Raw genomic sequence first — 16,905 nt, 5'->3', positions numbered from 1 at the left:
CAGCTTTAGAGAGACAGCAATGCTTTTGTCTCACTGCTCCAGAACTAAAGGAGGACCTAAGAGCCAGATGGCCAGCCACAGACTTAGCCTTGCCAAACTGCAACCACACTGTAAATAGACCAATGTGTTAAACAATTCTCTAGTAATGACTTAGCTACAGCATGTCAAAACAGCACAAGCTCTAAGACTACTCAGCCCCAGTTGCATTTCCTTGTTGCAGTGCAGTGCAAACAAAAGTCACAGACCATCAAAGAGTATTCTCAAAAACCTAGCGCAAATGATGCCTAATTCTACCACCGTATGGCCATCTAGGCCCCTCCCTCAAATTCCTATATTTCTCTAGATCCCTAAGGGTCCTCAGACTCATTCATTTAATCATTTAACAAATAGTGGAGCACTAGTTCCGTGGAAGTAAATGTTCCCAGAACGTAGGAGTCAGTTATATCACAATAAATAAAATTCATAAACACTACCTTCATGAAGTTTATAGTTGAGGCAAAAGATAATAAATAAATAAGCAAGTGCTGTGTAGTTACAAGATGCAGAATGTATGAGAAATTAAAAAATACATAAGACACTGTAATAGAAAATAACAGTTCCTGGATGGTGAGTGGCTATTTAGATATGGTGGCCACAGAAAGACCATCTAACAATGTAGGCTGAGACTAGAAGAATGCGGAAAGGGTCATGTGGAAAGTCACAGTAAAAGGCTCTGGAGTAGAGGGTCTGAACAAAAGTACCAAGGCACAAAGAATCATACTCTAAACATCTGAAACCACCATAGACCTCCAGGAGAACAAATAGGTCTGTCTTGGAAAGGATGAAACCAAGTTTCTCCTTGGAGGCAAGGATTATGAAGCTCCAACTCACATAATTGGGTATATGGCCAGGAGGGACCAGTCCTTGGAGAAGGATATCATCCTTGGAAAGGTGGAGGGACAACTCAAGAGATGAAGAGCCCAGATAAGATGGATTGACACAATAACTGGGGCAATGGGAGTAGGTGTGTTGGAGTCAGTGAAATTGAAACAAAACAAGAAAAAAGAAAATACACTAGGCTAATGCCATGGTTGTTTATTCAAGAATGATGGGGTTTGACTAAGGTGACAGAAGTAGAGATAGAAAAATGAGTACAGATTCAGACATATTTTAGAGATAGGCTTCGCCAGTTACACTGATGGAATCAATGTAGAAAGTGGGGCCTAAGGGAGAGGAGAGAATCATAGAAGACCAGCAGGTCCACGGCTTGAATGATGGCACCACTTACGTGGAAGGAGAGTACAGAAGCTTCGTTTTACATACTTTGGGCATGTTGCAAGAAGGAACCAGTCCTTGGAGAGGAACATCATGCTTGTGAAGGTGGAGGGATAGCACAAGAAAGGAAGATTCTGAATTAAATAGATTGACTCAATGACTGGGGTAATGAGCGTAGATGTGTCAAAGATGATACGGTTCAATCAGGAAAGAGCAGGGTTCAGAGCTGTTGTACACAGGGCTACAACACATAACAACAACAACAACAACCACTAAGCCATCAGAGCTTCCTGATAACCACATAAAAAAGACAAAACAACTATATAAAGGTTTTATATACTATTAAAACTTGCTGTAGTGATTTTATATCCTGTTAAACCTTGTTATTGCCAATCTTAGAATCTCTACCATGCTCAAAGCCACTGTTACAATCAATTCACCTCATTGAGGTTTATTTTCTATTGCACAGACCCTCTAAATTTCGCAGCACGATGTCTTTTTTTTCCGAAGACGGACTCTACCTGATAACATGTCCAAAGTGAGATTCAAGTTTCACCAACCATGCTTCTAACGAGCACTCTGGTTACACTTCCTCCAAGACAGATTTGTTTCTTTTAGTAATCCAATTCAAAATACTTTTCACCAGCACTATAATTCAAAGACATCCATTCTTCTTTGCTGTCCTTCATTGTTAATGTGCCATCGAGTCACCTGCAACTGACTCATAGTGACCCTACGTACAACAGCCCTAAACCCTGCCCTATCCTGTGCCAATCTCACTGTCCCTGACACACCTACCCCCACCATCCCAGTCACTGAATCAATTTACCTCATCAAGGGTCTTCCTATCCTGCATTGTCCCTCAACCCTCCCAAACATGACGTCCCTCTCCAAGGACTGATCCTGCCTTGCAACATGTCCAAAGTATGTCAGACAAAGCTTCAGAACCCTTGCCTCCAAGGAGTAGCCTAGTTTAACCCTCTCCAGGACGAACCCGTTCATTTTCTTAGCAGTCCATGGTATATTCAATATTCTTCTCCAACACCACAGCTCAAAGGCATCAATTCTCCTTCTATCATCCCTAGTAATTGTCCAACTCTCTGGTGCATCATAAGTGATTGCAAAGACCATGGCATGTATCAGATGCACCTTAGTCTCCAGAGTGACACCATTGCTCTTCAGTACTTTGGAAAGGTCCCTAACAGCAGACGTTCCCATGGCAATACATCTTTTAACTTCCTGGCTGCTGGTGCCAAGAGTATTGACTGTGGAGCCAAGCAAACCAAAACTGTGAACAATCTCAATCGCTTCACCATCCATCCTGATGCTGCCAATAGGCCCAGTGGTGAGAATCTTTGTCTTCTTGACATTGAGCCTCAATCCATACTGAAGACTGCAGTCCCTGCCCTTCCACAGCAAACACTTCAGGTCCTCCTCAGTTTCAGCAAGCAGCTTTGTGTCATCTGCATAACGCAGATTGGTGATGAATCTTCCTCCAGTCCTGATGCCATATTGCTCCTCATAGAGCCCAGCCTCCTGATAATCTGTTCTTCTTTAGTGTTCTTTATTCACTCTCCAACTTTCAGGTACATTCTAAGCAAATAAAAATACCATAGCTTGGGTCAGGCGCACTTTAGTTTCTAAACTGATTTTTTTTATTTTGTTATTTTTGTGTGCGTGTACCGTCAAATCAGATCTGACTGGTACAGGAGGAGATTGCCCCTCCTTCCCCGGCAGAGCATCTGGTGGATTCGAACCATGCACCTCTGGTATTGTAGTTGCAGCTTCTTGCCACTAGGCCACCAGAGCTCCCCTAAACTGATATTATTGTTCTTAAGCACTTTGTAGAAGTCCTCGAGAGCAAATTTCCCCAATGCAACATGCCTTTTCATTTCATGACTTCTGCTGCCATGAGTGTTGGTTGTGGATCTAAATAAAATTAAATTGTTGGCAACTTCAATCTTTTGCCCATCTATCTATCATGATTACGCCTCTTGGTCCAGTGGTGAGAATTTTTTTCTTAATGCTGAGATGCTACCTATATTGAAGCCTACAGTATTTTCTTTATAAAGTACTTCAAGTCTTCTTCATTTTCTGGAAGCAAAGTTCTGTCTTCTACATAACACATAACTCATAACATTGTTGATGAGTCCTACTCCAATCCTGATATCACATTCTTATTCATATAGTCCATCTTCTTGAATGATTTGCTCAACAATCAAATTTAATTTTGTTAGGTGCCAGTGAGTCAACAAAAACTTGTATCAACCCAATGAAGAAGAAATTGAAATCTTGCCCTACCCTGTACCATCCTCCCAACCTCCACCATGCTCAAGCCCATTGGGCAGTCAGTGGCAGACCATCTCCTTATCAGTCTTTCTCCTTTTGCCAGAATAACATCTGTCTTCAAGGACTGATTCCTCCTGAAAATATGCCCACAGTAAATGAGATGACATTTCACCACACTTCTCTTAGAAGCACCCTGATTGAACTTTCAGGATAGATTTGCTCGTTCTTTTGAGAATCCATGGTGTATTCAATACTCTTCTCCAGCGTTACAATACAAAAGCATCTAGTCTTTAGTATTCCTTCATTGTCCCACTTTAAGAAGTATAGGAAGCAACTGAAAATATCATGGTTTATATAGGCACACAGGATGTCTATAAGTTGACATCCTTGCTCTTTAGAATTTTGTTGAGGTACTTAACAGCAGATTTTTAAAAAATTTTATTTTATACTGATTTATTTACAAAGTTTGAGCAAATTGTTTTTCACACAAGATCTTTCCCATTTCCTTCACCCACACACACTTAAAATTGTGCAACCCTATGATTAACACTCCCCCACACCCATCCTCACTCCTTTGCTTCCACCCTCCACCTCCACTCTGGATCCTCATACTCATTCTACAATAATGGTTTTATACAGTATTTGTCTTTATGGGACTGAGTTAGTTCACTCAGCATAATGCTCTCCGGTCCCTCCCAAGTTAGGTAATAACTTACAAAATCGTTGCTCCTGCATGCTGAGTAGTATTCCATTGTGTGAATGTACAACTTCTCAATCCATTTGTTTGTGGTTGGCCATTTGGGATGTTTCCATGTTCTTACCATGGTGAATAATGCTGCTATGAACATTAGTGTACAAATTTCCATGTGAGCCTCAGTTCTCATTTTCTCAGGGTATATTCCAAACAATAGATTAGAAGGGTCATATGGAATTTCTATGTTCAGCTTTTTAAGGATGTGACAAACTGTCTTCCAGAGTGGTTGTACCATTTTACAATCCCACCAACGGTATAAGACTTCCTATCTCTCCACATCGTCTCCTACATTTATTACTTGCTGTCCTTTTAAACTTTACCACTGAACAGATTTTCCTAATGCATGTCTTTTGTTATTTTTTTAAGAAATGAAAAGGAATTTATAATTAAGAAATCATTCTTTTGTATAAAATCATCATTCAATCTCCAACCTCGCTTCTGTCACCAAGGCCATATTTTCCAACTTTGAAAACCTTATGAATAAGAGAGGAACATTGTTGAATACAGTCCTGGATGATGGACTCCGCAAGTTGAAAGGTACTGAAAAAGTGAGGAGAAACAACTGCAAACATCCATTAACAAATGGGACATACTACGCAGGGTCTGAGTCTAAGAAAATTGGAAAAATTGTCAAAATTGAAATGGGATGCCTAAACATCAATATCCTAGTCAATGGGTGAGCTGAGATGGACTTCTTGTGGCTATTTTGAATTGAACAATAATATGATCTATTATGCCAGGAATGACAATCTGAAGGGGAATAGGTTTATTTTCACAGACAAAAGAACACATTTCAAAATCTTCCCTGAAATAAAATGCTGTGAGTGATGTTTTTCATACTCACACAAGGAAGATCTATTAATATAGCTATTATTCAGATGTATGTACCAACCACTAAAACCAAAGATGAAGGAATTAAAGATTTCAACCAACTTTAGCAGTCTGAAAGTGATCAAACATCAAGATGCACTAATAATAATCTTAAACAAAGTTGGTAGTAACATGAATTGTTGTTGCTAGTCATTATCAAACTGGCTTTTACTCTCATTAACTTTATGCATAGCAGAGCAAAACAAGGCCCATTCATTCCTGTGTCTCAATATTAACTAGATTATAAATTAGGGTATTAATTTCAAATCTCAGAGCAACCACTAAAAAAGAACCTCAAAAATAAAGCAACAACAAGGTAATGAATAGGTTACATTACAAAACATATTCTTAACACTAAAGGCAGTAATGGAGAAACTGAAGAACCCCAAAAAAGATATATAAAATAGAGACCAAAATAGAAGACATAAATCATATCTTATCCATAATTACATGTAAACAGCTTAATCAATTATATGTTATCTTTATGACACACACTTTAGATTCAAAGAACATTTTTACACTATGGAGTCTTACACAACACTTTAAAATTATCAGGCATCCATAAAATGCAGCATAACAATTTATACTGAGGTCCTAAATCACTCACAAAAGAATAATTATTATCTAAGACTACTAAAAGTTGAAAACCACAGAATCCATTTTGAAGGGTTAATAGAATGAGATGTGAGGGAAAGAGGAGCAAAAAACATTATTAATTAATTTTTAAAAACATAGAAATACATTGAAAGGGGTTTTTTTGTTGTTTTGTTCTTCAGATTTCCATTCATTCATTGTTGCACGTTTCTCCCTGCCCACCCTTCTTCCCCCAGTACACTCTTCTCTTTGAAAAGTGAAAGAAAAAATTCTTTCATTGTTTTACAATCCCTCCCCCCAAGTCCACTCCACTATGCAGCCTGCATTATGGACTCCTGTCATAAAATAATACCTAATCACAGATCCCTTTTAAACAGTTTTCTCCCTCATCCTTCATTTGAAAAAAAAAAGATAAAACTTGCAAATGCTAACCAAAAGAGAGTAAGAATGGCTATGCTAAATATAAGCAAAACATACTGTCAGGTAAGATACCATCTCACCCTAGTAGCAGTGGCTGAGTTTAGGAGAGCAGCAAGCAATAAAATGTTGGAGAGAATGTGGAGAGGTGGGAACTCTCATATATTATTGGTGAGATTGTAAAATGCTACACCACTCTGGAAGACAATTTGGCATTTCCTCAAAAGTTGAACATAAAAACTCCATTTGGCCCAGCTATGTTGTTGTTTTTGTTGTTGTCATCTAGGGTAGAGATAGAACCGACCCATGGCTGACCTTCCAGCAGGTTTTTCAGAGGCAGTTAATTGCTTGGGAAGAAATTGTCCATTTTTCTCCCAAGAAACAGCTGGTGGATTCAAACTGCTTGCCTTTTGGGATTGTAGCACAGCTTCTTGCGAGTAGGCCACCAGAGCTCCCAAAGAAATTAGATCTGCAACACAAACCATGATTTGTAGTATACCAATGTCCATAGCAGCATTATTCACCATCACCAAGAATATGGAAACGGCCCAAACATCCAACTACACCTGAATGGATTGAGAAATTGTGGTACATTCACACAACAAAACTATGCAGCACTCAGGAGCAACAATTCTGAAAAGCACCACACAACTTGAGAGAGCCTGGAGAGCATTTTGCTGAGTGAACTGACTCCATCTCATAAGGACAAATACTGCATACCACCATTACTGTAAAAATAGAAGGAATAGTAAAACACGTACAGGAATCCAAGGGGGTAGGGTCAGGACCAGAGGCATGAGGATGGGTAAGGACAAAACCACAGATTTGTACAGTTTGGTGCATGGAGATAGGGCAAAAAGGGGATGGGAAGGATCTGGGTGAAAAGACAGGGTAATGATGGGCAAGGCCCAATGGTGATTAATTCTCTAAAACATAATGCAAGAGAGTGGTTGTATGAAACACAACACAAATGAGGAATAGTGTGAAACACAATGATGAACTGTGTAAGCAATCCAATTAAAAAAAAAGAAAAAAGAAAAATAATTTAAAATCCTTTCTTAGATTTTTAATTCACTATTGATGTTTCTTCCAAAATTCTCAATTCTTTGAGCAATTGTTCTTGTCAAAAATTAACAATAATAAACAAACGTATTGTCTTTGGTCACATTTTTTCAGCTGCTACAATCAAACATGGTTTCATAAGCCCACCTTTGGTATTTCTTGATTGTTTAACAAATTAATCATTTGAAAATTTACCTTGAGTGCAGCCTCATTTTTCTTTTTTTTCATAAAAAAATTCTTTATTTAAGTAAATACCTTGAGTGCAGCCTCATTTTTCTTTTTTTTCATAAAAATATTCTTTATTTAAGTAAATAAAATTAAAATGCCAATAACAATTGTCTAAAATTTTAAAATTAATATTTCCTCATACTTCGAAGGTGTAAAAAAATATTTGAAAGCAAATCTTCAGTTAGCTGGCTCTTTAATGCACCACATCTTTGTCATATTTTCTGACTTTTCTCTAGAATTTGTACAGCTGTTATATTCCTAACATCTTTACCATTGGTTGTCTTTTTAAATATGTCCCTTAAACCACTTTCACAAACCATCATTTTGAGAACAAAAGCCTTAAGGACAAATGGACCAGATAATTGTGTGTTATTTCCAGCCATCACAGTCAGGAAAATGGTTGACAGCCTTAAAAACTTTCTCTTTCGGTTCCAAAAGTAGAGAAACAATCTTTGGAAAGTCTAATGGCTTACCATCTATACCAATTCTATTAGCGGAGGTAGCTTCATGTTCCCTGAGCTTTACACAGGACCGTATGACAAGCATTGTATTTGTAGCTAGCTGGCTTTTTAGTCATCTCTGGATGCTTCTGCATGATGCTAGGAGGTACTGGAACTTTTGGGTTGGTATCCTGTGGTTTGGGCCAAAAGGACACATTGCTAAGTCTTCTGGTGTCATGAGGCCTTATTCTTCAACAGCATCTACCCAAGACCTGAAGGGATGTGCCACATAAAGAGGGGAGGAACCTGTAAAATAGCTGGCATTGCACAGATGCTTAGCTTATTAGATAGCATCACTTTTCAATTTGGGGAGAATAATTTTCTGTGATGAGATAGTCCATGTTGAATTTTTTAATGATTGTCACTTTCCTGTGAGTTGAGGATATTGTGATGAATAGTCTGGTAACATTTATGTATATTAAATTCTTTCAGCTCCAGTGTTATTGCATAATAAACATAATGTTTTAACATGCACTTTTTCATTGAAACAATCTCAAGTCCATTTTGCTTCAAAAGCATAATATTCAAATCTACTTTTCTCTTTTTTTTCTCTCTTGACATAATGGAACTAAACTTGTAATTAAAAAGTAAATGACATGATATAGCAATTTATATGGTACTCAAAATGCAAAGGGCTGTCAAGCAATCGCTGCATCATTACAATTTATAGGGCACCAAGCAGCAATAAGAAGTTATGAAAGAGGCACATATGGTCTCTGTTACAGTCACTCCACTGCGTTAACATAGCACAAAAAGAGCAGTCATAGAAAATGCATGACCAAAGAATGTGACTACGCTTAAAAAAATTCTTCGTGGACACTAAAATATGACATTCGTGTAATACTTATGCATCAAAAAATGTTCTTCTTTTTATGTTTCCCATTAAAAAAATGTTGAAATTATGCCTACCCTACAAACAGTACAAGTAAAACTCTGGCAATTTGAATATGACTAGTAGATTTGTATCAATGTAAATATTGATGCTGTTGTTGTTGCTGTGTGCCATAGAGTAGGCACCGACCCAAAGCTGACTCTGTGATTGGTTTTCAGAGGCAGTTAATCACAGGAAAGAGAAGATGGCCCATCTTTCTCCCGCAGCAGTGCTGGTAGGTTCAAATCACATGCAATTGGGATTGCAGCACAGCTTCTTACCATTAGGCCACAAGAGCTCCCCAAATTCCATGTTGTTGTTGTTGTTGCTGTGCTGTTGGGTGCTGTTGAGTTGAGAATGACTATAGTAACTCTATTAATAACAGATATGAACGCTGTTTTAATATGTGCCATCCTCACCCTTCCTGACACACTAGAGCCCATTGTGGCAGGCACTGTGTCACTCCATCTGGTTGAGGATCTTCCTCTCCTTGATTGACACTCCACTTTCCAAGCATGATGACTCTCTCCATGGAATAGCCACTCCTAGCAACAAGCCCAAAGTACATGAGATGAAGTTTCAACATCTTTGCCTCAAAGGAACATTCTAGCTGCCCTTTCTCCAAGACATATTTATTTGTTCTTTTGGCATTTATTTATTTTTGGCATTATTTATTCAGTGCTCTCCAACATCACAGCTCAAAGGCATAAATTCTTCTTCTGCCATACTTATTCATTGTCCAGCTCTCAGACACAATACAAGTAATTGAAAAGACCATGGCATGAATCAGGAACACCTTAGTCTTCAAACTGATATAATTTCTCCTAAAGAATTTGGAGAGGTCCCTGACTGCAGACATTCCCAGTGCAATATGTCTCATGATTTCCTGAATGCTGGTACCAAGGATGTTGATTGTGGGTTCAAGAAAAATTAAATCATTGACAACCTCAATCTTTTCTCCATCTATCATGATGTTTTCTATTGGTCCAGTGGTAAGAATTTTTGTTTTCTTGATGTTGAGATACAATCCGTAGGGAAGGTTGTACTCTTTGGCCTGATGCAATAAGCGCATCAAATCCTCTTCAGTTTCAGCAAGCAAGATTGTGCCATCTCCACAACGCAGGTTACTGATGGATCTTCCTCCAATCTTGATGCCACATTTTTTTTCATAGAGTGAAATAACTTCTCAAATGATTTGCTCAGAATATAGATTGAATAAGTAGGGAGAGAGGATACAACTCTGACCAACCTATTTCTTAATTTTTAACCCTGTAGTGCTCCCTTGCTCTGTTTGCACAACAGCCTCCTGGTTCAGGTATAGGTTATGCATGAGTACGATTAAGTGATCTGGGACTCCCATTCTTCTCAATGTCAACTTGTTATGACCCACACACTCAAATGTCTTTGCATAGTCAATAAAGCATAAATAAACATTTTCTGATATTCTTTACTTTCAGCCAGGATCCATCTGACATCAGCAATGATATTCCTGGTTCCACGGCCTCTTCTAAATCCTGTTTGAACTTCTGGAAGTTCCCTATCTATGTACTTTCCTAGCTATTTTTTAATGATCTCCAGCAGAATTTTGCTTGTATACGATATTAATGATATTGTTCAATAGTTTCCACATTCTGTTGGATTATCTTTCTTGGGAATGGGAACAAATATGGACCTCTTCCAATTCATTGGCCAACCAGCTGTCCTCCAAATTTCCTGGAAGTCATGGGTGAGCACAGCCAGGGCTGCATCTGTTAATTGAAACAAATAAATTGATAACCCATTGACTTATGAGGCCTTCTTTTTTTGCCAATGCCTTCAATGCAACTTCAGCTTCCTCTTTCATGACTATAAACAGACATTCTTCTGGTATTCTTTACTTGCAGTCAGGATCCATCTGACATCAGCAATACTATCTCTTGTCCCACTGCCTCTTCTGAATCCAGCTGGAACTCCTGGCTGTTCTCTGTTGATGTTCTATTCTAACCACTTTGAATAATCTTCAGCAAGATTGCACTTGTACGTGATATTAATGATATTGCTTGATAAGTTTCACACTCTGTCAGATCATCTTTTTTTTTTAATGAAAACAAATCTGAATATTTTCTAGTTGATTAGCCAGTTACTGTCTTCCAAATTTCTTGGTATAGACTTGGCTACCACTCATCTGTCAGTTTGTCATACTGTAATGACTTGCATGGTGGGGTGATGCTGAAAGCTATGCCACCATTATTTCAGACACCAGCAAGATTACACACAGGGGACAAGTTTCAACAGAGGTTCAGACTTAGACTAAGAAGCAAGATTAGTTATCCATTTCTTAAATAACAAGTATTCAAAACTCCTATGGATAACAGGATATGGGAATGATTGTATGAAACAAAATGTGAATTAAGAAAAGGGTGAAACACAATGTATATGGATTTAATATGCAAACAAATATAAAATAATTTTTTAAATCTTATGGATAATGGAAGATTGTAAACTATTACTCAATATTAAAATAGAATTAGCAACTGATACACAAACGAATAGAAATGTGCAGAGTAAAGAAGTCATACTACAAAAAATACATGTTAATATATCCTTTATACAAAACTCTAGACAATTCAAATTAAACTATAGTGATAGAAAACAAAGCATTGGTTGCTTGTGAGAAAATGTGAATAGAACTTGGAAAAATAGATTCCCCAGATGAACATATACTTGAACCAGGAGGCAGTAATCACAACAGAGCGAAGAAACACTGTATGGTTCAAAATTGAAAAGGGTGTTCATCAAGAATGTGTCTTAACTCCATGTCTTTTCAATCTATAAGCACAACAGATTATCCAGGAGGCTCGGCTCTATGAGGAGAAGTATGGTGTCAGGATTGGAGGTAGACTCATCAACAATCTGTGTTATACGGATGACACAATCCTGCTTGCTGAAACTGAGGAGAATTTGAAGTGCTTGCTGCAGAAGGTCAAGGGCTGCAGCTTTCAATACGGATTGAAGCTCAACATCAAGAAAACAAAGATTCTTATCACTGGGCCAATTGGGAGCATCATAATGAAGGATCAAGAAATTGAGATTGTTGGTACCTTCAATTTACTTGGTTCTACAATCAATATTCTTGGTTCCAGCAGTCAGGAAACTAAAAGACGAATTGTATTAGGAAAGTCTGCTGTCAGAGATCTCTCCAAAGTATTGAGGAGCAACAATGTCAGTCTGGACACTAAGGTGTGCCTGATACAGGCCATGGTCTATGCAATTACTTGCTATGCATCAGAGAGCTGGACAATAATTACGGATGATAGAAGGAGAATTTATGCCTTTGATCTTTGGTACTGGAGAAGAGTATTGAATATACCATGGACTGCTAGGAGAACAAACAAGGTTGTCCTGGAGAGGGTGAAGCCAGGCTGCTCCTTGGAGTCAAGGATTCTGAAGCTTTGTCTGACATACTTTGGACATGCTGCAAGATGGAATCAGTCCCTGGAGAGGGATGTCATGTTTGAGAGTGGAGGGACAGTGCAAGAGAGAAAGATCGTCTGGGAGATGGACTGATTCCATCACTGGAATAATGGAGGATAGATGTGTCAAAGACAATAATATTGGCAAAGGACAGAGCAGGGTTTAGGGCTGTTGTACATAGGGTCACTATGAGTTGCAAGTGACTCAATGGCACATAACAACAACAGATGAACAGAAAAGCCTTGCTGTTCACTATCTTATTTGTGACACTAGTTACACAGGCCAAATATGTATGCCAAAATACATCAAATTTTACAATGTATCAATTATACATCAATAAATATATTTCCATTTGTTACAAGGCAGATTTTTTTAGTTTGTTTGCTTTTTGTTCTGGTGGTGGTTCTTGTTTTAGCAAAGGCAAAAAAACTGAGAGAAGTTTTCACCAGATGATCTGTACCACCACACATGCTAAAGATTTTCAGAAGGAAGAAAAATTATCACCAAGGGAAACTTAGATCAATAGAAAGGAATGAAAATCCCTGGAAATAATAAATACTGGAATAAAGTATATGAAATTTGTCATAAATTCTGCATTGATTGTTTAAAGTAAAATTAATAATTTAAGATTTTTAATCACATAACAGTAATATGAATCCTAAAATTAATAGAGTGGACAAGAGTGAGAAAGAAATTATTCTCTTAGATCGTTTTATGGGTGTAGGAGGATTTAGTTACCACTAAATTAAGTAATTAGTAATCACTAAAGTAAGGTACTTCTTACCTTCCTAGAAGGAGATAGAGTTAGAGTTCTAAACTAGGCACCTCATGTGCAGTTAATGGGGGTTTGCATGTTACTATGAGGCTGAATGGAACCCTTATAGCATAGTGAATAAGGTACCAGGTTGCTCGCTGTAAGTTTAGCAGTTCGAATCCATTAGTTCCTCCATGGGAGATGGGCATTTTCCTCCAGTAAAGATTTACAGTCTCAGACACTCTACTGAGAGTCACTAGGAGTTGGAAATGACTCAATGACAGTGGCTTTTGTCTTTGGTTTATGTGGCTGAATAGGTTGTAGCACAGCTTTCAGATTAGGATGTACTGAGAAGACCTGATGATCTACTTTTAAAAAACTGGGCAATGAGAATAAATCACAACAGTCTGATCCACAACAGATCATGAAGATGCTGCAACATCTGGCAGCATTTCATTCTGCTGTGCTTGAGGGTTCACTGAGTCCAGAGTCATCTCCACCACAGCTATCAACAACAGCAACACGAAAAAATCTATATTATAAACCCAAGTCTTACCACAATTACTTGCAGAAGAAAGAGATGTCAAATAAGCCAATAGTAGAGGGAAATAAACAAACAAAAATATTCATTCCAAAGACGAGGAGGGAAAAAAGACAATGACAAGGAAAGGAAGACAAAAGAAAAAAGGAAAAAAAAACATAGAAAACAAACAATTTTAAATCAATTAATTTAGCCACCATATCAATGGAATAAAAGAGGAAAACTATGCAAACATCTTTTAAAAAATGTAAAAAGATATTTGACAAAATTTAGCACCTATTTATGACAGGAAAAGAAAGGAAATCCTCTAAGGAAATTAGGAACAGGAGAGAACTAACTCAACATAATAAAAAGTATATATGAAAAACCTATTGTTTAAATTATACTTAATGGTGAAAGACTGAATCATTCTCCCTAATAAGAAACAATGGAAGGATAACTACTATCACTACATTCATTCAACATAATGCTGAAGTGTTAGCCAGTGCAGTTATGCAAGAAAAATACAAGACAAGGCAGAAAAGAAAAATAAAGCAGCCCTTGTTGGCAGATGCCACACCTTATCTATCAATTTGTCATCCTGTGGTTCTGTATGTTGCTGAGATGCTGGGAGCTGGTATTTCTTTTTCTTTTTTTTTTTTTTTGCCACTGGTATTTCTAATGCCAGCAGGGTAACCCTCGTGTTTTCACTAGAGAAGAATGAAAAAGACTAGGATTAAGGCCTGACTGTCTACTTCTAAAAATTAGTCAATAAAAACCTTATGGATTACAATAGACTATTTTTCAGTGTGTTACTGAAGGAAGAGTCTCTTAGGTTAGAAGTCACTCAAAATACAGTGACCACAATATTGGACTCAAGTGTAACAAGTATCATGACAACATTTCTTTCTGTTGTACAGAGGTCATCACAAGTTAAAGCTGACTTAATTAATGGCAATTAACAAGTTGCTGACAACATGATTGTGCAGAAAATCTCAGGTAATTTCCAAAGTGTCTCCTAAAACTCATGAGTTCAGCAAGGTTGCAAGATACAAGATAAACATACAAAAACAATTGCATTTTTATGAGGACACTGAAATTAAAAATGCTATGCCATTTAAAAGTATTCAAAAATACTTGGGCATAAATTTAACACAATTTATACAGAATGTGTATGCTGAAAACTATAAAACACAAATGAAAGAAAAATATCTAAATGAATACAGAGGCATATAGTGTTTATTAAACAGAAGAATTAACATAGTAAAATGCTAATTCTTCCCAAAATTTACTAGAAGTTTAACATAATACCTATTAAGTTCCCAGTAAGAGTTCTTGCACAATTATTCTAAAATACCTAAGAAAAGTCAAAGGCAGTAGAATAACTGAAACTTTTAAAAAACATAAAATAGCCTTTTCCCATCTTGCAAGATGGCGGGTGAAAAGCCAGACACCAAGAAGAAACCTGAGGCCAAGAACGCAGATGATAGCGGCCAAGCCCAAGGGCACAGGCAAAACGTCCAAGAGGACATCGCACTGCAGCTGCAATCCTGTCCTAGTCCGAGGAATCAGCAGGTATTCCCGGTCTGCCAAGGATTGCAGGAAGGCCATACACAAGAGGAAGTCCAGGGCTGAAAAGAAAGAGAAGGTCACAAAACCAGTGGGTGGTGGTTAAGAATGGTGGTTCCCGAGTGGTGAAACTTTGCACAATGCCCAGGTATTACCCTACTGAAGAAGTGCCTCGGGAGCTGCTGAGCAGGGACAGAAAGCCCTCCAGCCCTCCACGCGAGGAGGCCATGGGTTAGCATCACACACAGACCATCTGAACACCCTCACAGGGCACCACAGGGCCAGGAGAGTGGTTTTCCAGGAGCAGCTGGATAGTAACTTGCTCCTTGTGACCAAGTCTCTGACCCTCAAGCAAGTTCCTCTGCGGAGAACACACCAGGAACTTGCCATTCGCATCACCCCTAAAGTTTACATCCATAAAGTGAAAATCCGAAAGTGTCTCACTGACACTTACTTCAAGAAGTAGCTGTAGAAGTGCCTCCACCAGGAGGGTGAGATCTTCAACACAGAAGAGAAATAAGAGATTACAGAGCAGCTCAAGGTGGATCAGAAAGCCGTGGACTCAGAGATTTTACCCAAAATCAGAGCCATTCCTCAGCTCAAAAGCTAACTGCATTCTTTATTCTTCCTCACCGATGGAGTTTATCTCACAAATTGGTGTTCGAGATTTCTTGCAGAATACCTAATTAAATAATGTTCAAAGTAAAATAAAATAAAATAAAAATATTTTTAAAATAACTTTTTTATAAAAAGAATTAAATGTGTAAATGAAGAATAGTGTGAAACACAATGTATACGAACTTTGTAAGCAAACCAACATAAAAGTTTAAAAAAGAAAAATATCTACTGAAATAAAAAATTAAATGGAAGGAATAGCTCTTCCTGATTTCAAGATTTACTATATGGATACGTTAAACAAGACAGTGTGGTGTTGCCAGAGAGACAGACACACAGATCAACGGAACAGAACAGACAACTCAGAAATGTGTCCCTGTAAATACACTCACCTAATTTTTCACAAAAATGCAAAGCAATTTGATGGAAGAAAGACAAACTTTACAGCAATGGCACTGGAGAAATTGGACATCCATGTTGTTGTTGTTGTTGTCGTTGTTGTTGTTAGGTGCAATCAAATCAACTACAACTCAGCTATGAAGAACAGCTGTGAGCCACCCTGGCTCATCCGAGCCTCTCCTGGGCTATTCTCCTGTTGTGTCCTTTCTCCACAGCTGTTCAATCTGTATGCTGAGCAAAAAATTCCAGAAACTAGATTATTATAAAGAAGTTGGACATGTCTTTTCATAGAAAATGAAAAAAGAACTTTGACCTAAATCTCATATGTATACAAAACTTAATTCAAAATAGATTATAGATATAAATGGAAATTTTTAGAAAAAATGAAAGAAAATATTAGGGAGTTCTCTCTCTCTCTTTCTTCTCCTGTCATCAAGTTAGAACGAACTCACAACTGACCCTCTGTTGGGGTTTTAAGACACTAAATCACTTGGGAGAAGATTGTTCATCTTTCTCCTGCAGAGCCAATTTGGTAGAGTGGCAGGATAGGAAGAGACAAGATAGAAAAGACGCAATGTTGTGAAAAGGCAATCTTTTTTTTAATTTCTTTATTTTTCATTTCAATGAACATCTACAGAGATTTTGAAATTCCATTCATTCACTGTTGCACCCTTCTCCCCCCCACCCCACCCCCACCCCCATTTCCTCCTCTCCTTCAAACGCAAAAGAAAAACTCCCTCATTGGTACGCAATCCC

General features: G+C 37.9%; 1 protein-coding gene and 1 pseudogene across 1 annotated transcript in view; one reads left to right on the top strand and one right to left on the bottom strand.

The window, feature by feature from the left end:
* Positions 1-14,997: 14,997 nt before the first annotated feature.
* LOC102860833 lies at positions 14,998-15,371 on the top strand (annotated as a pseudogene).
* A 2-nt stretch (positions 15,372-15,373) lies between these two features.
* The window catches only part of LOC102860423 (peptidyl-prolyl cis-trans isomerase A-like), a 31,953-nt gene continuing 30,421 nt past the window's right edge, over positions 15,374-16,905 (bottom strand). The window contains exon 2 of the mRNA XM_006880538.1: positions 15,374-15,633. Within this exon, the coding sequence (XP_006880600.1) occupies positions 15,374-15,633 (260 nt within the window). The remainder of the gene's footprint in view (positions 15,634-16,905) is intronic.

Source organism: Elephantulus edwardii, unplaced genomic scaffold (genome assembly GCF_000299155.1).
Source record: "Elephantulus edwardii isolate Elephantulus edwardi_28Jun2011 unplaced genomic scaffold, EleEdw1.0 scaffold00008, whole genome shotgun sequence".
NCBI lineage: Eukaryota > Metazoa > Chordata > Mammalia > Macroscelidea > Macroscelididae > Elephantulus > Elephantulus edwardii.
This window is presented reverse-complemented; position numbering and strand designations above follow the sequence as displayed.